Consider the following 25663-nt stretch of genomic DNA (forward strand, 5'->3'; position numbering starts at 1 on the left):
GGATTCGGGCAGGACGAGAGGAGAGTCTATAATCTCAGTACCACTCTGGTCGGAGATAACCTCATCGTGTCGGTCTTAGATGAGAGGAAAGGCTGAGAGTTAGAGGAAGGGGCAGGAGCGACATAGTGGAGGAGGTGAGAGTAGATTAGGAGAAGGAGGGAGAGGTGAGGGTTGACAGTGCATCGTAAAGAGAAAAGGGGGAAAACACCCTGATTCGCGAGACAGAGGACGACTGAAGGTATTGATTACAGACTCTCTCCTTGTGACATGTAGTTGAGGACGAATTATAAGTAGAAATCGGGACATGCCTTAAAATTTTGGTACTTGCTAGTGAGAAGCCCCCCTCAAAAACAGTTTAATTTATCACAAATTTCCATCCCTTTATTTAGATTCTCCTCGAAAAATTTCTTTTAAATAAACCCCCCCCCCCCACTCAGACGAGGATATACGTGATCAGACTCTCTCTATTTACTTTAGGGTTATGAATCGTTACGAGTTCTAACTCAGATGAGACTCAATACCTTAAACCACACACACATATACATATCACATATACACACACACGAACACACACACACCACACACACACACACATACACACACACACACGACACACACACACACAGACACACACACACACTAAATATACACACACACTCTCTTCCTCAAGGATAAATATCGTCGAAGAGCTTCTGTGTTTCGTGTGTCGTGTAACTGACCGGAGTCGACGACCCCATCTTCCCTTCCGTACACTTTGTGCGACGTGGAGGCAGACACACACACACGTTCGCGCGCACACACACACACACNAAAAGATAAAGCAGTTGTTTGGTTACTTCACATGTTTCTGTCTCTCAGGTGGTTCTGTGATCCTGGAGAGTCCTGCTCTTCCTGTGATGGAGGGAGAATCTGTGACCCTGATCTGCAGAAACCAGACCTCCACCCTGTCAGCTGACTTCTATAAAGATGGCCGCCTCATCAGGAGCAGCTCTTCAGGAAACATCACCATCCACAGGGTTTCTAAATCTGATGAAGGACTCTACAAGTGCAGCATCGCTGATGGTGGAGAATCACCAGAGAGCTGGCTGGCTGTCAGAGGTGAGATCAGCCTTAAAGGTCCAGAAAACATCTTCTACTATCTCTGACAGTACTGACAGAGTTGGAATGGAGGAGCGAAATGAATTGCATTTGAAAGACCTTATCGATAGGCAAACCTATACTTCTTTTGAGCAAACAATTATATTTTGAGAGTCATGTTCTCAGGGCGTCGGCGTAAAGCTATATAGCGCCGTCTATACATTTGCTAAAATGCATCCCTTGCTCAAATTAGAAATGTGCTGTGTGTATGTAGTATTGAGAGATGCACACAAAAGCCTCTCGGGGGCATATCGTAAACCCAACAGGAAGTCTGCAATTATGGATTTTACATCTCATGAGGGATCAGAGACCAAGCCTGACCAAACATCTGCACGACCATATACACTGCACAAAGCGCCCCCTGCTGGGAACAGGAAGTAACATGTTTTGAACTCAAAGTCCTCCTCCTCCCAGATTATTCCGATCTCTCTCTGAAATGTGGTCAGATAAGCCTTAAGAGGTGGGGGAAGCTCCATAGTGAAAGTTGTGTGTCTGGGTTGAACGGCTTGGCTGTGGCGGCGTGGCGAAGGGGTGGCACATTTCGATCCTTTGCCATGACCAAACAAATGTTGTATATCGCCTTTAACATGGTTTCAACTTTTCAAAACTTCACTTGTTGGATGGTCATATCGCCACCTAAATCAATAGGGATTCGGCCATTTTAAATTTAGTGTGATTTTGGCCATTTGTACACGTGAGAAAGAGCGTTCTCTACGCTAGTGGACACCAAAGGTAGTGGAAGATAGTTATTTATTTTACTAAAGCACTTTAAGAAAGAGGACAGAGGTACAACTATTGACTTCTTTTCCACATTCACAAAAAAATAGGGCACTCTTTAAAGGAATATTATTATTACTATTGTTACATTGCATTTAGCTGACGCTTTTATCCAAAGCGACTTACAATAAGTGCATTCGACCAGGAAGATACAACCTTGAAGAAAAACGGAATCATATAAGTACATCAGGTTTCATAGAGCCAAACATTTCAAGTGCTACTCAACTGGCTTTAGATAAGCCTGCCCTTAGTTAGTATATACTGTAAGTGCTTTGTTAGTAATTCTATCTCTCCAAGTGGAGTCTAAAGAGATGAGTTTTCAGTCTGAAGAAGATTTGAAATCAGGACAGCAGAAAGCTTACACATCTTCTTCAGACTGAAAACTCATCTCTTTAGACTCCACTTGGAGAGATAGAATTACTAACAAAGCACTTACAGTATATACTAACTAAGGGCAGGCTTATNCTCCTCACCTGTGTCTTGTTGTGTGATTGAGTCTTGTGTGTATTTAAGTTCTGGGTTTTCTGTCTGTCTTGGTCGGTTCGTCCTTGTTCTCTGACTAGTTCTGCGGTGAGTGTTCTGTTTGTCATTGTCTATATATCTCATAGCCTTGAAATAAAGGAAGTTTCAGTTTAAATCTGCATTTGGGTCCTGCTTGTTTCACAAACCGTGACAGAATCGTTTTTCAAATAAAATATATATGACATCAAACCAATCTGTGCAGATACCAATTACATTTTTATATTTAAAAGGACTTTAAACTTGCAAAGATTACAAAGGCAGTGGGCGGAATTTGACATAGATAAAACTTGATATGACAGAGATTTATGTTATAATTTATCTAAAAGTGTGCTCAGTTGAGATCTTGTATTTGACCTCGGACTGTGGAAACTAGACAGCGTATTATTCTAGAAAAAGAAAAGCAGATTGACTGTCAGATGGTTTGTCTGAACAGTATAGAAAACTATTTCAACTTTGTCTTCTATTGTACATTTCTGTTGTGACTACACAATGCTTTGTAGCAAGATGTTGGGTAAGATAAAAAATAGATTTTGATGTTGTTAAAATGGATGCTCCACAAACACTGAGATAAGTGTTCCCATATGAAATATGAAAAAAGTCAATTATCTGTTTTTTATGTGAACAACTCATTGGGCATACTGATTTTGTATTTTTTTTGTGTCTGTTTCCAATTTAATCCCTTTTTGCTTTTCCACTTTGTATAATGCAGAGATAACAAGGTCAAGATTGATTAACTAAGTATTTAGTATTTCACTATCGACATATAATTGGTCCTTATATTATCTAGAGAGACTTTGCAGGGACATTTTATCCAAACAGTAAAGAGTCACATATTTACAATGTGCTATTCTCATACCTCGTTCCATTTGGGTTCAGTAGTGTATCGATACACTCTCGTCTTGGCTTTATTTGAAAAGAAGCCAAAGGAATCCACCTCCATTGTGCAGTAGAGATCTGAAAGAGAGGTTTAAAAACAGAGGACATTTATAAAACTAAAGAAGTGTACTGTAGTTTGTGAATGCATTACAGTAGCAGAACTGACTACATGATGTTATCCACAGGAAGTCAAATAGGAATGAATCACATTCAATTTGTCACAATGTTTAAGAAGATGTGAATTTCAAAAATAAAACACTGTGTTCTACTTCTCAGTGGTCGGTAGAGTTTCCTCATTTTGTCTGATTATCTGTATTTTGGGCTGTGTGCATGAAGGCTAAAGGGGGGTGACTCACTCAAGCTCTGTTTGAGGCCGGAGGCAGAGTGGACGATTACATTCAGGAACCCGTGGAGACCGGGGGATTCATCCTCTGGAAAAGCAGTCAGCGGGCAGAGAGAGGAGGAAAAAAAGTCAGCGAGAGGGGATTAGAAAAGCAAGCAGATCTGTGTTTGTTTTGGAACCAAATCAGACATGGAAGGAAAGGATAAAAACGGCCCTGGACAGAGAAAACACGCTGCCTAAACCTCTGCCTACTTTTCTAAATCACAGTTATTAATCACAATCTTTTTTTTCTCCATGACATTATTAAGAAATACAGAATGATCCGTGCAACTTTTTTCAGTAAACCACGTTTGAGTGTAAAAACAAATGTAAAAACGAGTGCCTCACCTTCTTTATTGATGCTAAGTGGAATGTGGTGTACAGTCTGCAGTTTGACACAGGAGCTGGTCAGCATTTGCAGCTCCATGGAGGTCAAGGAGGACGTTTTCAAACCTTAAGGGAAGACAGTAAATGCTGCTTGTAAATGACACTGTATATTGGTCTTGCTTTCTTAATCTCAAGGCTCTCGGATTAGTACTGGCCACATTGAGCTTTATAGCTTTCAAGTGCCTAGGATGTTCTTCACAAATAAAATAAAATGACATTTCTAGGACACTTACATTTCTTCTGCTGTTCCTTCATTATCTCCCTCCACTCGGCGCGCTCATAGTCGGACGAAATCAGGAAACTGTAACTCTGAATTTAAACACAAACATTCTGTTATTTCATCCCCCAGTGATGAGGAGAGGCAGACACACGTCATCTGTGCACAGACACAATATTACAATTAAATGGCATGCATTCTTTTCCAGCTAACTTCAACCTAATAACATTTTATACAGAGAATGCTTCATACTTCAAACATTTTTTAACAATGAGAATGGAAATCATCTTTTTCCTTTCTATTACATTACATTGCATGATATTAGGATAGCAGAAAGATTATGAATGCACTTATTGTAATTCAATTTGGATAAAATCCTTCGCCAAATAAAATCCAATGTAATGTAATGGATATTGTGCTGGGAATAAAGGAGATGATGACCAAAATAAAATGACAAGGAGGGAAAGCATATAGAGAAGAGGCGTGTACAGGGGAGCAGTAGGAGGAGGGGGATGGGGGTAAGAAACCATGATGAAGGTGTCGTTACCTTGCCGTTCTTGTTGTAGACTCTAATCGGCAGGCTGGGAGCCATTAGGAGGAGCATCGACTCCTGCTCGAACAGCTTCTTCCTGAGGCGGTCGATGACTTTTGAGCCTTTGTTGGCTCTCTGAAAACACACAGGTGAAAATGACCTGTGTGACCTTGTGTATGTTTGTGTGCTGAAACCTGATCATCATACATTTAAATGAAATGTGTTTCCAAATAGGTCATTCAATTATTTATCCCTATTTCTGGAAAGTAGATTTGATAGTTCCTGAACATATCTTTATGAAACGGTGTCTACCTTCTCTCTCTGAATCTCACTGCGGAGGTGTGAGATCTTGACCCTCATGGCGTCCAGCTCTTCGTCGGGGACCTGTGGGATGGTGAGGGGCTCCGCTTCCTCGGGACCCTGGAAGGTCAGCTCGGTCAGGGGGATGTACCACTTACTGTCATACTGTTGGTTTTTACTGCAGGGGAGGAGAAAAGAGAGGGGATGGAGGTATGAGATGAGTGGATTGATAAGGAGGGTTCAAAGGTGTGGATGAATAGGGAGGAAAGGGGACAGTGGAAATGGGAAACGAAAACATGATTATTTTGCAAACTCTAAATTAAAGTGCTGGTTTTATGTTGGAAATAAATTAGGCTTAAAATAACTGATACTAACTAAATATTTAGATGGTAGATAACTTATCTATCTAGATGTTTTCTAAAACCTTCTGCAACTCGGGTAATTAGAAGAAGAAAAATATTTTAACCTAAGAAATAAATGTTAAACTATAATGACATAACATGTCCTACTGCAGTGCTGGTAATTCATATATTTGAGTGTTCTTCCCAGTCTCTTACCCTCCGATCTGTTTCTTCAGCTTGGCGCAGAGCAGCAGATCAGAGAAGAGGAAGACGTGCCGCAGTTTCCTCGCTCCCTCCACCAGCTCCACCACGAAGCTGTCCCTCAGAAGCTGCCGGTTCTGTGGATACAACACACAACACTGGTGATCAGTAACGATAAGTCAAGACTAATGGAGCCACCTCAGGGGAAATGTTCTTGTTACAGTTCAAGAGTCCAAAAGAATAAATGAAACAACATTTTTAAAAGGAGAAATATAGAAATACTAAATAATATTATGTTTAACAGATAGTAGCATACAGATTAGCGTGATGCCTTTTTAACTCATACATGATCCATCGTGGATAATTGCACCCAAAAAGGTAATACACACATAGTTTGTTTACTAGATAAATGAAAAAGGATATACACACATAATTAGCATAGGGTAAAACCGGAGAGGGTCAGTAACTCTTTCACAATATGTGGATGTGTAAAGCCTTTGTATTGTTGCTGCATCCTAAATCTTTATTCCTTCTCTTCTCTGCCCACCATACGAGTCCTCAAAAACACGACAAGAGGAGACAAATAAAAAACCGAGTGAAGATGTGAGGCGGGTGACAGGATTTTGTTTTTATTTGCTGCAGCATCCTCAAAAATGCGGCTTTATTGAAACATCAGTGACGATGCTCATGTGCAATCTAGTAATGTTTATTGAATAATACCCCAAATATTACGCCCAGAATGTTTGAGGAATTTGCATGAATAGCATGAACTAAACTAATCGCCTGACAAAAGCTTTTGTCATTTACCAGCATAATCATCAATGCCCAGGTTCTAGAGGAATGAATGAGGTAATGGCAGCCTGGGAATCGCTGATGTCAGACTACATAATGAGATGTGTAATACTGTCATCTGCCAAAAGGGGGCAGTAATGTCCTTTTCTAAATTACAACACACATTTACAAGAACGGACTTAGAACAATAACTGAGCAAAGAAATACCAAGCCACCACGGAGTAGTAAACCATCCACCTTTACATGCTGATAACACTGGTTTTACTTTAAGCTTGAGGGAGGGTAAAAAAAAAAAAACTGTGATTGTTTAATTTTTCTTTTTAACTCACCGGGAGAACAGGACATAGCATGAAAAGGACTTAGTCAATGAACACTTAATGTTTATGCCTGCTTTCATGTCCTAGTTGTTAAAAATACATAATTCCTGTGTTCAAATACATACAAATTGTTTCAGTCAAAGTTAAAAGATTAAAGAGTAGGCACAGCTAGTTAAAAAGAAACACTTGAGGTGCAAAGAACATTGACTTTCGCATCCTTATCTTCATCTTTGTGCTCCCTCCCCCACCTCCTGTCCCCCCTCCATCAGGACCACACAGCCACTGTCACCACCAGAACACACTGGAGTGGAGCTGATGCTCATGTAGAAGAAGTTTAATGTTTTACAAAACCTGACTGGAAATCTGCTGGCAAAGAGGAGGATCATACTGTGTCACTCGGTGTTAGTGCGTGATGGAGAGGATGACAAAGTCAGAGGGAGCCTGAGAGTACATCCCAAGGAAACTAAATGGCTTAAAGAGAAGACGCAGGACGAAAAAGGATCCTGATGTCATGCTGCAGTTTCAGACTGTAGATACCAAACCATGTGACACAGCTCCACTGCAGTCATCTGTTGTTGAGGGGCTTCTTTATGCACATGCACATGCGAGCACACATGGAGATCCTGCAGCAGATTACAAATATGTTCTTATCCCCGCAATAAGGATCTAATAAAAAATGTATTTCCCAGCGCGGAATACAATTATTCATTACCAGCTAGATAATGAAGCCTGAAATGATGTCGACCTGTGATAGATAACTTCCAGATGAGTGGCTTTCTGTCTATATGGCATATTTCTCTCGTGGATTCTGAGATCTGTCAGGGAACAACTCGTCTCATTTCCTGGTAGGCTACATTCTGTGATGTTTTACAGTCTGAGATTTGATGAAATTGCTGTTAAGTATTTACTATAAATTCCATCTCCACCCTTGTTTTTGGACTATGCTGCCAGAAGAGCAGCACATCTATGAAAAGACTCCACATGTATTATAATCCCCCTGAGGATATGTTCTAGCTAGAATATAAAACAAGGCCCCATCTTTCGTTACTCCCATCAGTCTGCATGCTGTCATGTTGGTCTATAAATATAACAAGTACTGTACAGAATTAAGAATGAGACATTGGTCACACTGCTTCACTTAGTTCAGTTCCTCATATACAACATTAAACTGAAGGAATGAGTAGTAGCTGCAGGAGCTTAAGCTATACTGCCGTGTAGCTATATTAAGAGCATAGATGCACAATCAGTCTGATCCAATTGGACTCTATAACATAATCACAGATTTGAGGTTAAAAGGGGATTTAATCCGTTGCCAATTACGTACAGTATACATCATAAAGGGATTTAACGTTCGTATGCCATTTATAAATAGATATGGTAAAAGGACCTCAACTCCACAGCCTAGCTAGCATGGCATAGCTTTCAGCAGCAGCATGCTAACTCAGGATGTCAATGTTAACGTGTTGATGTTTAACAATTGTCATGTTAGCAATAGTCACCTCTTACTTTAGCATGTTAGCATTAAACACTTAGCACCAAGTACAGTTGAGGTTGAAGGGGTATTTCATCAGTTTAGCAGATGTTTTGTCATAAATTGAATTATATTTGGAAAAATGAAACTAGAAACATTTCAGATATCTCACCAGATAAGTGGCAAAATGTATACGTAATGGTGGATAAGAAAAGAACGATAAGCTACAGATTTAAACTAGATTTAACCAACAGCTGGATGCATACTAAACTTGTATAATTACTTCTTTTTCATTTTTGTATTCTCCTCTTACAACTTTAAAGAGTTTAGCTTTTTTAATCCTTGCTGACAGGAGTGGTGGCAACATATTTTTCCACAGCCTGTGCAGCAGTGATGTAGCGTGGCACCATGGTACCACCCTACATCACCAGCAGGCTGTGGTCACATTACGAGGGACCACACCTGACCACACCTAGCTGGGATGTTGGGTGTTTAGCTTTCAGCTCACAGAGGCCAGGGCAGCTTTGTTTCCCATCTTTCCAAAATCTAGCCTCGAGTTTCTTTTAAATGATAATTTTTTTTCTGTGGATGGTCTTAGAGCAGACTGCAAATTAAGAATGTTGCACCTTAATATGGAACAGAAAGCACAAAGTACATTATGTTGGATTACAATAAAGTCAAAAAAAAATACTTATGCTGATGTTTGTATTGGATTAGATTTAATGTTCAGGTAAGTAAACTGGGCTTCAAATGACCGACTGGGAAACTACGCTTCCCATCTGTGATAACCCTCCTCATTGATCCTATGATAAAAAGAGATAACATAAAGGGAGGGATAACAGCTAGATTAAGGATTTACAGGATTCCTACTGTGTGGGAGTGAATGTGAATTTATTTGAAGGGATAAAGCCAGACTGGCTACTAAAATGCTGCAACACAAAGGCATTTATACAACCTGCACATTCAAATTCTGTCATTAACTTTGACTCCATTAAAAGCACTCATTTTTGAATCAGTAAAAAAGAATAGCATTAATAATGCTGATCTCAACAGATGTGTTATTTAAACGCTGAATAAAAGGTTTAACACACTCGCTGAATGCCTGCAGAGACTTCTATTGTCTCATTTAATCAATGTTCATTGTTTTTATCTTTGGTTGCAGATGCATATTCCAGTTAATGATCATTCCTACATCAGGAATCTGATGCATTTAAAAATGTGCTTACACTGCTGCTTTGCTCTGCAACTGGGGGAAAATACAAGCTGTCTCAGCGCATCAGATGACATTTTCACAATATTGAACAGCCAGTAGGAGAAATGTGACTTTCTCCGTTCTCATAATAGCTGACCGGAGCATCAGCAGCACGTGGGAGCGAGGCGATGTGAGGCAGAGCGCGCTGACAGCACATAACGCAGATTAAATATTGACCATCTCCTGGAGGAGCCTTCTGAGAGCGTGTGCGCGAGTAATGGCATGAATTTACAAAAGATACATGTTTATTTTTAGACCGCCGCACGCTTGAAGGGGCTTTTCTGCGCTGCGCCTGTGTGTTTTCTGTGTGTGCGTAAAACAATGTGTGTATAAGGGGACTAGTTTGTGTCATGGAAGACAGACAGAGCACCAAAATACACACACAAACAGTCACATCAGGAGCACATGCCTCCCACAGGCAAACAGAGCAGAGCGAAGGGGGAAATTGAGATTTAAGCAGCGCTGTCATTTGCATTTTAATCAAGAAGCTTCTGTTTGTCCCCTCCCCTCGTCACATTGGCCTCTCGGGGCCTCCGGGGGACACTTGTGCTGCAATGCTACTGCATTCCTCCACTGAACAGACCACAGGTTTCTCACTAGTGTGAACACATGGAGTGACACTTCAGTGCTCCCTGAACACAATTTCAGGTCGGACCATCAATGAGCACTGTGGCCTTTTCCCTATTCTTAACATCTATCTGAACGTTTTTGTCTTAATCGACTTGACGCAATTCAATAACGATCATGTTGCAAAAGTGCGCCCCACGAACCATCAGTGTTGTTTTAACTGAGACAACAATAGAACAACACCATGCTAATGTTTATAGACTTATTGTTCCTTTGAGATTTATGACTGTTTTAAGAGCTTCTACAGGCCGCAATGAGTCGAACTGTTGCAACGTAAGTGTTTGCGGTGTCTGTATCTGTTCTCTGCCTGTACTGTCTCTTTTTTATTCATTTTGCCATGTTGCGGATGCTTCTGGGCGACAATCTTAATGGAAATGCAGCTAACTGGTGCCAGATCCCAAGTGCCCATCCAAGATATAGCCACGGAGATGTCCGATACTTCAACGAAAAAACGTTACAGAGGCAAAGCTTTCTAAAAAAATGAAAGGGAATCAGTTGAATTGAAAGTAATAATCATTCATTGTGTAAAAATGACTGATTCAATTATATCAATGTCATTTAACCTAATCCTGCGCTCATCAAATTTGTTTTGACATCACGTGAATAAGTTAAACAATCAACCCGATCAAAGGTTCCCTGAGTTCCCTCTTGGACATCTGAAGGCTCAGAAAAAGGACTGCAATGATGTTAGTGTGCACATACAGTACATCGTGGAGGGGTCAGAGAACAGAATCAGCAGAGCGGCAATTTAGGAGGGTGAGGGTGTAATGAATCCTATAACTCAAATAACTTGATAATTCTATGTAAAACGCATATAAAAGCAGCTTTAAAACACATCCTCTCTACTAAAAGTGGAGTCTAAGCATCGCCCTGCTTATTGAATAACTGTTTCTAAACTTTACAGTTAATGGGAATCGACAAAGAAAGATATACGTTGCAGCTCAGGTGATGAAATGTGGATAAAAACCTCAGGCATTTTACTGTATACACGCCAAGGTAAGATATAATGAGCCCCATTGATTTCCATGTGCAGCTTTCATGTATCCACAATAAATATTTGATGGCTGGTGTGGAGGTCTAGATGGACTCGGGTTGGAACTGGGGCCTGCGGGGACACATAGGAGGGTAAGTGTGTGTGTCCGGGTGTGTGCGCGTGTTCAAAGGCACACAAGAGAAAGAGAGCGAGTGAATGGAACAGAGAGTGTGTTTGTGTGTGGAAAGGGTGCAGTAATGACCCCCCTGTGAGCAGAGGGAGGAGCCCGCACAGACTCTCTTTTTTTTCCCCTCGTTCTCTCCCACCCTTCATTTATGAATAATTAACTTGGAATCTGCCAGTCAGAGCGGACCGGTGGCTCATTACAAGGCATTATGTACGGCAGTGTCGCGCAAGCTATAAATCAAGGGGCGTCCATTCATGTGCGTCAAGTCATCTCCGGGGATGACAGAGACTATGGGGGGTGGGTTGTGTGTGTTTGTGTGTGTGTGTGTGTGTGTGTGTGTGTGTGTGTGTGTGTGTGTGTGTGTGTGTGTGTGTGTGTGTTTGCGTTAGGGGAGATGGGAGGGTTGGGAAGCCACAAGAGAGACACCGAGCAAACAGAGAATCAGCCTCAGCCAGGCAACCCTGTATGACCATATAAGGGCATGGGCTCTGCTTTAAGCTGCAGATTGGCGGCTCATGTTCACTCAATTGGCAGCAACTTCATGGTCATTTTGGAGGCGGGGTTATGACATCACCATGCTCAACATCACAGCAGGAAAGAGTTCAAATTATGAAAAAAATTAACTGCTAACACCTCTCTGTGGAGGAAAGGGAATTGAGTCTTATTTCAGTGAATGTTGTTAGTCAAATGTAGTAAAGGGACAGTCTGTATGAATCAGATTCTGATTTACTATTACTTGCTCTAGTTCAGTTAGATATACTGTAAAATGACAACCTTAAAAGACCCAACACAATGCGCAAAAAGACGTTGCAACACAAGTAATATATAATTCTTCGTATCAACTAATTGAAAAAGAGCATGCTGATTAAAAGGTGCCAGAAAGAGGACCACTTAAAGTCATGATGTTTTGTAAATCTCTCACCTCTCCCTTCTTGACAGTCATGGACTGGCGTCGGGGCGTCGACTCCTCGTTGATGCTGGACAGGAAGTTCTGGGAGATCCGCAGGGCGTCCTGCAGCAGCGGGTGGTCCGGGTGGCTGGTGGGCGTGTGTTTGAGCAGATCCTGGAGAACAGTGGGGAAGGACAAATATTGACTTTGTGCAGGTTAAAGACCACATATTCAGTATGCACAGTACATATTACTGTATTTTCCTTTCCAGCCCTAATGATTAATAAACAGTGCAGTCGCCCTGTCTAAATGAAACCCCTGCTGAAAACAGTACGGTAAAGTGATATTACTTTTTCATCGATACAATAAACGAACACCTAAATACCAATTATTTGTTACATATCTAATAGAATTGACCTTTAGAAATGTATTAACAGGATTTCTTTATAGAGACTTCGGGTGTGTATTGATGGAGACAATGTTGTGACATAGATATAAAAAAGAAACTACATGTTATATTCTTACAATGTTGAAGTTATGTTGTAGGCAACAAAGGCCACTACTACATATCATAGATACAGATGTGTGGTGAAACCGTATTAAGATGTATTGCTCTTACTTACATGAAGTACCAAAGTGCTGCGAGTCACTCTGTCCACTGGTTTATAAAGCAGCGCTGTGCATGAGAATACAAATACAAAAGACTGAGTTGTTACTGTCATTTTCTATTATTACGTATTTTAATAAGCAATTCTTAGATATACAATTAATAAAACACAGGATGTGACTGACCTTCTAGAGAGTTCTTGGCCGTCTGGTCCTTAGAGTCCTTCGGGCTCCTCACCTTCAGGTTCTGTTTGGAGACACAGGTTTTAAAAAAACATGTCTCCGACATATGAAAACATAGTGAGGTTAGCATCCCTGCTCTAGCACTGAGGTCATCCACTTGCAAATTAATTAGGCCATCCTCAGCAGCTTTTCCGACCCCCACCATCTTGCTCAGATGGCTCAGAGTCATGCATCATTACGCAGGCCATTAACAACCCTCCATGATGAATTCCCCACCCTGCATGCAGACACCAGCTCAACGCTAACTGGTAGACCTCATAAAACATTGGACGAAGACTGATGGTGTCCCAGAGACTACTTGATTTTTTTTTAAATAATGTATACGAAAAAGAGGTGTACATTTCTTTTAATATATATACTGTAGTTTGAATAAGCCCCCCACAATGAGCAGCTTTTATAGTGGTGAAAATAATGTTTTAAAAGCTGCATCTTAAACTATTTTTGTAGCTGCTGGACAAATAGAAACATCCCCTAATGTATGAATAGAGCTGTAGTGGTGTTTGAACTCTTACAATTGAATATGACACTGCTGGGAATGTAGATTAGTTCAAAACCAGGTTCAATTTTGTTCCAAAACTACATTAGAGGCATGAGAATAAGTGTTTCCAAATCTAGTTTGTGGGTGATAAAATAAATTGTTCTGAGCCCTCGAAAGCTGTTGGCAACTTGTGTTTGGGGAAAAGATAAATGACCAGATTTGTTACGCTGTCAAGGCTCACCCCCGCTCTGTGTAGGTGATACTCGGCTCAGATTCTGAGAGAGAAAAAGACCAAGCAACCATCCTCTGCATTTCCCCTGATTTAATTTATACACACTGAATAATAACACACAAATAATTGCGTCTGGTTGCATTTGTATACAAATATTCAGCAGAACATGCAAATGTGAGTGCAGGGAAATGCTGAAAGATGAGTAGGGGTATAATGAGAGAGCCTTTTGCAAGTAGAGTGCATTAGAGGTAAAATTGCAAAGCAGCACTTTCTATAAAAACACCTCTCAACTTTTCCTTTAACAAGAAACACATTTATCACTTTGCTGTTAGTCAGTTATACTGTATGTTCTTTGTCATTTTTGTATGACTAGGTGACGCTGCTTTTCTCTAAGATGTGGTCCAGCTGCAGCACGACGGTTATAGTTTAGATTTTTGTTATTAAAATAAGTATACAGCCACACAAGACCAACTGCTTTATGGTGACATAAAAGTAACTGTATTAGAAACACTAGCTACTATGTCAGCAAGTTGATATCCAGTATCATAACAAGCTAAATTATATTACACAATCAAATTATATTAAGCTAAATGTGCTGTAGTAGCAATTTGGATTCAACAAATGTGCATATAAACTCAAATGTGTGCAACAAAAGGATGTAATAGACAGGAATTATGGGACACACTTGTTTGTGTAATGTGATGGTGAAAATCACCCCTGTGATGAATGCTCAACTTAACTTAACACTAACTTTCATCTAAATTAGATACAGCTCTGCGCCAAACATCATAAAAAGAACAAGCAATTGGATAATTTGCTGGTATGTAGGGGGTTAAGAGTCTGACTGACCGATTTTACACGGTTGTAAAATGATCCCATAACTGTGAGATCACAGCTTCCACTCCTGCAACAGCTTTGAGGTTGAAGCTAGAACAGTAACTTTTCCCCCCATTTCTTATCCCCACATCTACGGTATAGCCTCCAAAAAATATCTATGTTTCGGTTTTTCCCTTTCTTCTTCTTACCTCAGCGATTTCAGCAAACTGTGTGTTGGCCTGGCAGCACTTCTCCGCCGTCTCCACAGCCAGCTCGTAGTTGTCCACAAACGCTCGGTAAACTCCAAGCTGGCTGGCCTGATGGAGGGAGAGACACAGAGGAGGGATGTTTTAAATAACATTATTAAACATATTCAAAGTAAAAGAGATGTTTGTCAGGGAATGTCATTTGTATAGAGATTGTTCTGCCTGCACTTAATGTTTCAAATTCAAATACAAATAACAGTGACAGTAAACCCTGTGTGAGCTTCTATAAATAGCAGCATTGCCTAGTCTCAGACTGAGCTGTTCATTGTAAAGACAGTAAGAGCAGTGAAACCCATAAAAACAGTCTTTCAAACAAACTCAATAGTCCTCTTCACTACTTCCTTATCCTAATTGTCACCACTTCATTTCCTAACGCCATACAAACTGCAGCCCTTCTGCTACTTTAGACATACTTGAACACCAGTCACCAGGAGTAACAGAAAATATATATTTTGTTTTTCACAGATGCCAAACTATATTTGACAACATGTAAACTTGTTAGAAGTTATTTACTTTCTACAGGGTAAAAGTAGCGTGAATTATTTTGGTTATTTATGGATTATCCAAATAACAAAAAAGGAAAAGGAAAATGCTGAAACTTTGGCTTTATTTTGTGCGTAAAGAAGAAATGGGAAGGAACATCACAGAACGGTTATTAACACTTAGAGGATGATTTGCTCACTTTCCAGTTTATGAGGATTATGCTTTTTCTGTCAGGAGGCATACCTGTGTGAGAAGACTGCTTATAGTGAATGTGCAAAACGCTTCAAATGTCTGATCCAGCAAACAGAGCCGAAGGGAAATTGGCATCTAGGTTAATTTATATGGGTACTACTGATGCTCAAGGTTGAAACACTAATGATGATGATCCCAGCTGGAACTTGATTTCCTTCAGATTAGTTGGCTTGTTAGAAAAACAAGACAAATCTTTGCATTGGACAATATGAGTTAACATTCTCAGGGTGACTTTAAGAATGCTACATTGAGTCAGTGTGACGTATAATCCGTGAATCTGAGATTAAATCTATTCAGCTGCTTTTGAGACAGGACTTGCAGACAATCAAACGAAACAAACAGCAAAGGAGAGACGTAGATCACGGTCCCCAACAACAGCACGTTACCACGATGCACCTCACAGCCGGGCCCGTTGCCCTGGAAACCGGCGAGACTTACACTGTGCCGGGGTGAGTAATTAATGGTTGGTGTAACGGAGGCTATGAAAGCACGTTTAGGAAACTGGATGGCTGAATAAAACTCCACCAAACGCTGCCTGCCAGCGCTGCGATCCATCTCCACGGCGAACAAAAGCACAATCAATTCTCCTGAACAAAAGCCAGCGGAGGAGAGAGTACAGTGGAGATGGGCTCTGTGTGTAATGTCGATAGGCCTGCACGCACACACAGAGACTTCTCAAAATAATACAAAATCTTTCCTGAGTGTATGGAACATGAATTATGTATTACCTTTAGAGCTCTTTATGAAATTGTATTGTTATATTTTAGCCCCATAAGAGCTGGGTGGATCTTAAGTCATTCGGGCAGATTAATTTGTCCTTTAGAGAGGCAAGGTTTTAATGTAAATCTAGCTTTATAACAACTTGGGTCGTCAACTACGTCGTACTTGTAGTACTTAGCATCAGTTCTATCTGTTATGATAGCAATTTACTCATCTCTGAGATGTTGTTCCCCAGCTATGATGGAAGTAGACAAGGTGAGAAATGAGCGGTCTGAATGTCAGAAAGCTTGTAAATAAGCCTACAGATATGACAGATTATCCAAACCACTTTGGAGGTTGAACCAAAAGTGAGTTTTTAGTACAGTTAACTGTACAGTCTGCATTTAATTGCCATTAAGTGTAAAAGGTTTAACATACAATATTTTTCTCAGTTTTCTTATCATGGAGGTTAGTGTACCAACCTGTCTAAATGTCTGCCTGTTATTACTGTACTTGTTATGTTTCTGGCTTGTTCTCTCCATTTTGGCAGAAACAACAAGCTTCTTTTTCATGAAATTTGGTGGAAGAGTTCCTCATTGGCCAAGGATGAACCTAATACATTTCTGATACTAAACATTGGGCGATACATAATAGTTTTTCGCTTTCTTTAACATTGGAAGATAGGGAATCTGAGCTGCATCCATGTTGTTATGGAATTAGCTGAAAAAATTGTTCCCGACTTTCCTTGACATTTCGATAAACACTCCCTCAAGTACGACAACAACTTCGTAAACACCCATCAAGTATGAAGAATGTTACTAGATACTGATGGGAAAACGAGACCCACGTTGCAACAAATTAGACTAAGTTAGCTTTTTTTGTTGATTTTAATTGCCTTGTGGGAAGCACTTTATAATTTGATTAGAAGTGGTCTACAACTAAAGGACTTTAACATATACACATGGTTATTCTTGTCTCAAACTGACCTCATTCATCCCTGTTTAGGCATGACCTTCGGGAAAGGCCCTGATCTTCGCTGTCATGGATAGGTGTGAGATTCAATTCTGCCAGGAATGTGAAGTCACAAGATTTCTTAACATTGTTGACACTTGTGATGTTGTTGCAGGCATCTACAGTGTGTACTTGGTGTGTGTTAGATCTTTACAGAAGCCCAGAAAATAGAAAACCTCAGAAAACATATGTGCCTGAAGTAGTACTTTACCAAATGTATTTCATAATTTGTGTTTTTTATACACTCATTCCTGAATTTCAGGCAGCAAACTGGCTCCATAATGGATATTAAGTGCTTTTTACATTTACATCTTTATAGAAGCCCAGAAAATAGAAAGCCCAGGAAACATACATGAATGAAAGTGGTACCTTACCAAATGTTTGTCATAATTTGTGTTTTCTATACACTCATTCCAGAATTTCAGGCAGCAAACTAGCTCCATAATGGATATACAGTGCTTTTTACATTTATCCGCACACTAGAACTTGAGTAAATAAGGAGGAAGGCGAGGAAAAAAGCAATTTTCACAATCCTGCAATCCTGTGTCCTGCCCTGGGCCACACAATCTGTAGCGCAGTGGAGGCCATTCAGAGCGTGACAGTTTGACTGTGGAGAGAACAGAAAGCCCGGATGTCTGCCAGCCACATCCACAGAGTCGCACAACACCGCGAAGGCTTACTGCATGTGCGTCTGCAGCTCCAGTATCATGGCAGAAAGTGGCTTTGGGTGATGAAAGAAAATGCTTGGGTGTTTGGATTTCTCAGTCCGGGATTTGTCCTGTGTGAGAGTATGTGTGTAATCCACAGCGGAAAACAACATTAAGAAAACAGCCTCATGACAGACTACGGCCATTATAGGAGAAGGCTGGATTTAGCCACTTTAAAAAAGGGAGTTTTACCAGACTGGGATATTTTGCGACAGGGAAAAAAAAAGGCTGTTTAGTCTACAATGACATAATGATATGAATAGACAGAAATAGAAAATGTTATGCCCCTTCTTTCGAGGCTACAGTTATGATGGCAGCTCTGTGAGGCTGTATAGTGATGCTCTGTGCTAACATCCACATGCTAATAGCTTGCAATGACAATGATAAGAAGCTGATGTTAAGTAGGGAGACTGTTTACCCTGTTCATCTAAATTTAGCATATTAGCATGCTAAGATGTGCTGAGGCCAAACATTTGGTGCTGACCTGTCTAGGATATGTTAAGACATTTCACAGGATAAAATGTGATCTATGTAATCTAATTGTTGTCGAGATAATTCAGTGGATTCAGTCAAAATTGTGGACAAACAAATAAACTGACATTTCCAACCATAAAGCAACGCCACTAGCATTGCTAAAACAATTTTGGTAGATGGCTGTGATTAGATTTGATAAGCAAAAAGGGGGGAATCAAGCATGTTTGGAGACTAGTTGTCATTTAGTCAATTAAATGTTGTACAATGGTATAGACCAAAGAATGGTATATAGACCAAAGAAACATATTAAACGTATTAATTCAACAGAGCGAAGAACATGTTATGGGTTGGTTTAGCCAAACGAAGGATCATTCTTCTTTAAATAAAAAAATCAGGGTTTTCTTGGTCCTCCATCTCTGAAGAGCAACATCCAAAGCCAGTTTATCGGTTTGCCTGTCTGTCCTCATGATGTATAACCTTCACTTTTTCCACTTTGTATGAAGTGTGATGGCATGAAAAGCAGAAGTGTGTTTTCAGGCCTTCAAACACTTCTCTCTGACACTCATGCTCATAACCTGTCAGCGACGCATTGCCTCTTCCTCTTTTCTCCCCGTCTCGCGCCATCCTTGTTCTGATGTTTTATGATTCCTAAGCCCGTCTGCTCTCCTCTCAGATATTAGAGTCATGGTGAGACAGCTCTATTGGAGTAGCAACAGCCAAGAATCTACTCTCCTCCGACTCTCATCCTCCCTTCCCCCGTCCCTCGCCTGTATCACCTCCTCCACTCTCATCTAATCTCTTCCTCCCTCTCCACCTCCCAACTGTCACGTAGCATTTCTCCTTTTCCCCATTTCTGTGGACTAAGCGTCTTCTCCTGCTGACTTCCATTAACTAATGTCTGGAGAGAGGGAACACTGTACAATCACTCTGCTTAATATTCATGCTTTAGCCATGACCGGAAGTTTTAACCATGACATCACTTCTTCGGGGGGAGTTTTGTCAAATTAAATATGTTTAAAGTAGGAAATAAATCTAGAGGAGCTTTTAAAGAAAATATTTAATTTGAGTCTGCCTCCTTGATAGTGAGAGAGATAAATGAAATCCCAATACTTTAGCAATGCTCAAGTTGAGTCTACTGAGTTATGGAATTTGTGTGTGTGTATATGTATGTGTATATGTGTGTGTGTGTGTGTGTGTGTGTGTGTGTGTGTGTGTGTGTGTGTGTGTGTGAGTGTGTGAGTGTGAGTGTGTGTGTGTGTGTGTGTGTGTGTTGCTGCANCAGGGACCCAGGTGAACATAATCAGACAATTAGACACACCAGGGAAACTAATGACAAGACAATAACCCAAAGGGAAACGTGACATGGAAAACAGCAAAAACACCCAAACCTACAAAACTATAAACGTGACATAACATGAGAATCGTAAAACGATTCAACATGTTTTTTTCTTTTCAACCAACATACAGTAGACATACATACATATATAAGCACATGTGCTGCTTGTCACTTATGAGACATCTGGTCTTGTAATCAGTTAGCTGTACATCTCTGAGTAACCCCTGCAAACATATAGCAAAAACATACATGTATGCATACTGCATATGTATGCAAGCAAGAACAAATACACGCACATGAATGCATTAATGACACAGCTGGATGTTAGAGGTCAACCTAACAGAGGAGAGCTTTGAGACACAATCAGTGGATCTGTTTATCTGCGGCACAGTTTTTTTCCCATCGTGGACCCAAAGACTCTTTGCTCAGCAAAGTGGAAATAATATCAGCTAATGAGGGGCTGCTGGTGATGACTCACATCTGTCCAAATGTTAAGTGAACCAACACAGTGTGGGCCCCAGAACGATGTGCAAAACATATGCAGAGCGCTCCCGAACATAATTACAGGGAACTATGGTCAGCTGTGGTGGGATGTATGAACTAAAATGCAGGGTGTATGCTGATTTTTCTTTTGGACGTGTATTGCCATTCTTGTCTTCATTCCCCTCTCCATTGGTGACATTGTACTTAATTCTTGGACATTTTTGCACCATATCTTTTGCTAATATTTGTTTTTCTTCTTCCCCTTAGGAGTTTGAGATCGACCTGGAAGGCTCTCAGACCCTGAGGCTGCTCTGCTACGAGAAGTGTTACAACAAGACCAAGCAGAACAAAGAGGATGGAGAGAGCTCAGACCGCATCATGGGGAAAGGACAGATCCAAGTATGTCATGACGTCAACCCCCCCACACACACACACACCTCAGCCCCACACCCCCGTCCTTTCTGCAGACCCACCATGACTCATTACTGATAGGCTGTTATGTCACCACGGCTGCCACAAAGCATGAAATCCATATTATTGCTCAATGAACAACTTCAACTGAGCATGATGTTCAAAGAATCAGCTGATTAGATGAATAACCCATAATTTAATGGATGGGTGGTGATTGGTTAAAGTGAGAGAAATAACAATGACACAAAGCTCTTTTTGCCATTGATATGTTATCATGCTGCCAGGTTCAGATGTTTAAAATATCACTTACTCATAGACACTGGTTATTAAGTAACAGCAATGCCATCCCGCACATATTGCATCAATACTATAGGCTGCTTTGTCCGTAAAAAAACCACAGACGCTGTCCTCAGCAGACTGGCTGATCGCAGGTTGATAGCACATCTAGATAGCAGGTGATTGTGTTGCCAAGACGACGGCAGCCTGCAAGACAATGCCAAGTGTCACTCAGGAGATCAACAAAGAGAGCGCAAAGATACAGAGAGATCTAGTCATAAACTAGAGTCTCTTCTTTGTTGCACTGCCTCAAAAAACATCTGTGTGTGTGTGTGTGTGTGTGTGTGTGTGTGTGTGTGTGTGTGTGTGTGTGTGTGTGTGTGTGTGTGTGTGTGTGTGTGTGATCATACACTGCTGACACCCACATAAACAGACAAAAGGATATTTTTTGGTGTCTGGAAGATGTGTAATTACTTATTTTGTGTTTTCTGTCGACAATTCGTAGCAACAAAAAGGTATGGCAAAATACAAAACCATTAGCACAGCAGTTCACTTTTTTATGAGACAATTTAAATGTAGTAAGCAGAGAACTAAATATTTACACGTTAGCTTTTTGTCATTATTCTGAGGAGCCTTTGTCCTGAAACTCAAATCGCAGCAGACGTGTTCACTACACTAAACTTGTTTTATACCAAACTGTGAGTTACAGTCTCATGCTCCCCCTAGTGGCTCCTCTGGTAATCCTGTGGCATGATTGCTTTCTGAAAGATGATGTCATTCGAAACCAAATACACAGGGTGGTGAGAAAGTTGCTCAGCAGGATTTTCATAAATCCAGGGCAGGAAAAATACCGCAGTAGAAGAACATCATGTCATAAACACATAGCACATGCATATCCAGGTGATATTAAACTACCATTTACCTGCCCTAAATGCGTTTCTCACACATGTAAAGATAGTAGATTTTGAGTGGTAATTTCCCTTTATTCTGTGTCATCGTCTGTTATTTTTGCTTTTGGTAGCTCATTTGCTATCAAACAACATTTGATTTCATTACTGTATGCAAATCCATCCCACATATACAGAGACATGTTCAGTCCTATATAGTTATAAAGATGAATATTGTCTCGTCATTTAAAATTGAAATCTATTTTGGTCCAAGATGTACGTAGTTACACAAATACAGAAGAAGAGAAGGGGAACATTGTTCTAGTTGTTCACTACTTTAAATGTACTAACAGAAAATACATTTATTATTTAACCCTTGTCCAGCTCTTTTCTTTCTCCAGCATTCAAATTCATCTGAAATTACATTATATATAAACAGTGTGTATATTATACATTCGGGAAATATTTAGAACTTGCACCGATCAGCAACAAGATAACATGAATATGTGTATGCATGTTTCCATTTATATTCACTGTAATAATTGTCTTTTTACATAGCGTTTATAAACTACCTTAACCCACACTTTATGTCAGTGTTTGCATAAATCATCTTTAAAGATATGTCATTTATCAAAATATGTCTTAACACAGCGCAGGGCCTTCTAAATCTTCGATCGATAAAGTCTATAGAAGATACAGTACATTCAGATTTGTGGAGAAAACATTTCAGCTTTTAAAACATTTTATCAGTAGGCAAAGAAATGTTTGCCGTTATTCTGTGTCTGTAAACGGCTCTCACAAAATGGCACATTCAGCAGTGGAAGATTCAGTTATGAGAAACATGATCCAGCCTCGCACGCAACCAGATGGGGCTTAGCCCAGGTAACATACTGTGTGTGTGTGTGTGTGTGTGTGTGTGTGTGTGTGTGTGTGTGTGTGTGTGTGTGTGTGTGTGTGTGTGTGTGTGTGTGTGTGTGTTGGATTTGAGTAAGTACTCAGATATGAAGAGACATGGCATATGGGGTCCATACGAGATTTGTTTATCATATTTATGAAAATATATTGAAGGGAAGATACAACATTCCACTGGAGAGAAGATTTGCACTGCTGTTGAGCCTAATTGAGCAGTACATAAGTAGGGCTACAGTATGTAAGATAAAATAATATTCACAACAAAAGTAAACATGAAAAATGCATGTAGCTGTGGTTCATGAGAAACTAGTGATCCTTGGCCTATAACCCTCTTTGGCTTAATGACTACATTTCAAACACACGCATGAGTTATTCATATATTTTTGGTAAAGCAAAAAGTAAATTCCAACAGATGGGTAGTTATTTATTTAATCATGGGAAAACCAATTGAGATCAAGACTCTCTTTCAAAATGGTACCGTGCATATACATAATTTTAAAAAAGTGCTAAAATGTACATTATTTTGACAACTGATTAACTCCAAATGTTAAACCATTTCACACCAGTTGAGTAAAAAAGGACAAGTTCTTTATATATAATACTATTTATTGTACTTGAACTGAAGGAAGTACATCTCAATATTAAAATCAAGTATTAACTATAGCTTTCAAATAAGTGTAGTAGACTTAAAAAGTGAATGTTGCCTCTAAAATGTAGTAGAAACTGTAAATTGCCCTTAAGTCTATCACTTGATTTAATGTACATACTGTTGGTGTACATTGGTACTTCGAACCACCGCACATGGTAAACCAAACTGATCACCCAGCATGATCTAACAGCCTGGTAATGATTATCTCAAAGAATCAATTGTGTGGATGTGCTGAAATATGACCTAACTTCAAATAAAATATCATTAATGCTTATTTGTATTGTCCTTTTGTGTCGCCTCCTCCAGCTTGACCCTGCATCTCTCCAAGGCAAAGACTGGCAGAGAACAGTTATTCCAATGAACGGGGTGAGTACGCATTGTTATAATTGCTTTCCTGTATTTAAACATCAATTGTTCTCAGGTGTAACTCTAGCTCCAATACATGTATGTTAAAGTAGCACACAGCAGTAAGGACGTGGTTCAGCAGTTAATTTGAGTCTACATCTGGTTTTAACATGGCAGGATTTCCTCAAGATCAGCAAAAGCCGTTGCAGATGGCTCGTAACAACCTGTTTTAACGTTGAGCCCTTTTTTCCTGTGTCAGATCGAGGTTAAACTTTCAATAAAGTTCACCACCCGAGAGTTCAGCCTGCAGAGGATGCCCTCCCGGAAACCAATGGGCGTGTTCGGAGTCAAGATCTCCACCGTGACCAAGTGAGTTCACATTTCAACACGCAGCTCTCTACTGTTTAACTCCAGTTCTACTTCTTCTTGCCTGTTTTTGTTGGGGGCCTGATCAAGTATCGCTTGGCAGAACATAACAGACAATATCTTAACATATGAGATGTGAGAATGAGTAGATTTTTTGCATTTAAAGGCAGTGGCTTTAACGGACAACGAAAAACTGTCTGAAACTAGAGGCCCTGAAACTAAGACAATAAAATGTCCCAATTACACAAATTAAGCTAATTAAGATAATAAATCACAATTTAGCAATCTAGCTGAACTGTGATGTGAGATTGAAGAGCATACAAAAAACACCTATTATACGAAAATACAAAACGATGTATTTCTAAATAATTTATTTGGTCAAATTAAGTTAGGAGGAAAATGAGGCAATGCAAGTTTATTTATAAAGCACTGTTCAACACAAGGCAATTCAAAGTGCTTTACAAAAATGAAAACATTAAAATAGTAGAGGAGAAACACATTTTAAAATGGCATGTAAAAACAGTCATTAAAGAGATTCAAAGAGAATCAAATAAGGATAAAACAAGCTAATATATAAATACATTAATAAAAGTTACAGTGCAGTGTGAGATATGAATAGTTCAATTAAAAGCAGCGGCAAAAAGAAAAGTCTTCAGCCTAGATTTAAAAGTAGTAAGAGTTGCAGCAGACCTGAAAGATTCTGGGAGTTTGTTCCAGATAAATGGAGCTATTAGAAGCCTTAGTGTGTTGCGTGTTTGCGGCCATTGTTGTCCCTGATGGGTGACATAAATTAGGATTAGAGATAATGAGTACGCTAACTAGATTTAGCAGCAAAAACAAATCAGTGTTGCAGAGCCTGAAGCAGTCATTCTAACAATGCAAAACACAGCATTCCGTTTTTAGCCTTCTTCATTTCCTTTTGTTTCGATAAACAAAACATTCGTTGTTTTCTGTTTTCCTGCTGGTAAGAGTTTTACCAATATAAACTGCGTGTTGATCAATAATGTCTTTCTCCATCCAGGCGAGAGCGCTCCAAGGTGCCCTACATCGTCCGGCAGTGTCTAGAGGAGATTGAGAGGAGGGGGATGGAGGAGGTGGGCATCTACCGAGTGTCAGGAGTGGCCACTGACATTCAGGCCTTGAAGACCGCATTTGACACCAGTGAGTATTCCCTTCATCTACATACAGTGTATGCTTTGTTTAAATGATGTAATGAGGTCAAATGTGTACCGTTGTCCCTTGTAAACCAATCAATTAACCATATTTCTGGTCAAATCCAATGTTTTTTCTTTCTTTTTTACAAGTCTTTTTATTTCATTATAGTGTACAGCAATCGATGCCATTTCATTTATATTGTAATATCACAGTACACTCCCCCCTCCCTCCCTCCCTCCACCCGCACATGCCCACACAGGCGAAACCAAAACAAAAAATGCTTATCAATATAACTTAAACAGCCATTAAAATATAAAACGGAAAAGGAAAAAAACAAACAGTTTTTATGCGAAATTAACAAAAGACATAGGACTAAAACTTAACTCAAATCTTCAT

The 25663-nt window shown here is 40.0% G+C and overlaps 2 protein-coding genes across 2 annotated transcripts in view; one reads left to right on the top strand and one right to left on the bottom strand.

The window, feature by feature from the left end:
• Window positions 1-3286: 3286 nt before the first annotated feature.
• On the bottom strand, window positions 3287-16111 carry LOC104945419 (breakpoint cluster region protein-like). Its single transcript, XM_010771081.1, has 12 exons — window positions 15943-16111; window positions 14765-14904; window positions 12973-13033; window positions 12804-12856; window positions 12214-12354; window positions 5688-5809; window positions 5143-5308; window positions 4846-4965; window positions 4315-4390; window positions 4043-4147; window positions 3669-3743; window positions 3287-3390 (listed from the first exon to the last, which is right to left on the bottom strand). The coding sequence occupies exons 1-12, from the start codon at window positions 16109-16111 to the stop codon at window positions 3287-3289; spliced, it is 1332 nt and encodes a 443-aa protein (XP_010769383.1).
• A 405-nt stretch (window positions 16112-16516) lies between these two features.
• LOC104945420 (breakpoint cluster region protein-like) overlaps window positions 16517-25663 on the top strand; it is a 16324-nt gene continuing 7177 nt past the window's right edge. Inside the window, exons 1-5 of the mRNA XM_010771082.1 lie at window positions 16517-16531; window positions 20534-20665; window positions 23708-23767; window positions 24006-24115; window positions 25134-25273. Coding sequence (XP_010769384.1) covers window positions 16517-16531; window positions 20534-20665; window positions 23708-23767; window positions 24006-24115; window positions 25134-25273 — 457 coding nt within the window. The remainder of the gene's footprint in view (window positions 16532-20533; window positions 20666-23707; window positions 23768-24005; window positions 24116-25133; window positions 25274-25663) is intronic.

This window comes from Notothenia coriiceps, unplaced genomic scaffold (genome assembly GCF_000735185.1).
Source record: "Notothenia coriiceps isolate Sejong01 unplaced genomic scaffold, NC01 NC01_scaffold00009648, whole genome shotgun sequence".
Classification (NCBI taxonomy): domain Eukaryota; kingdom Metazoa; phylum Chordata; class Actinopteri; order Perciformes; family Nototheniidae; genus Notothenia; species Notothenia coriiceps.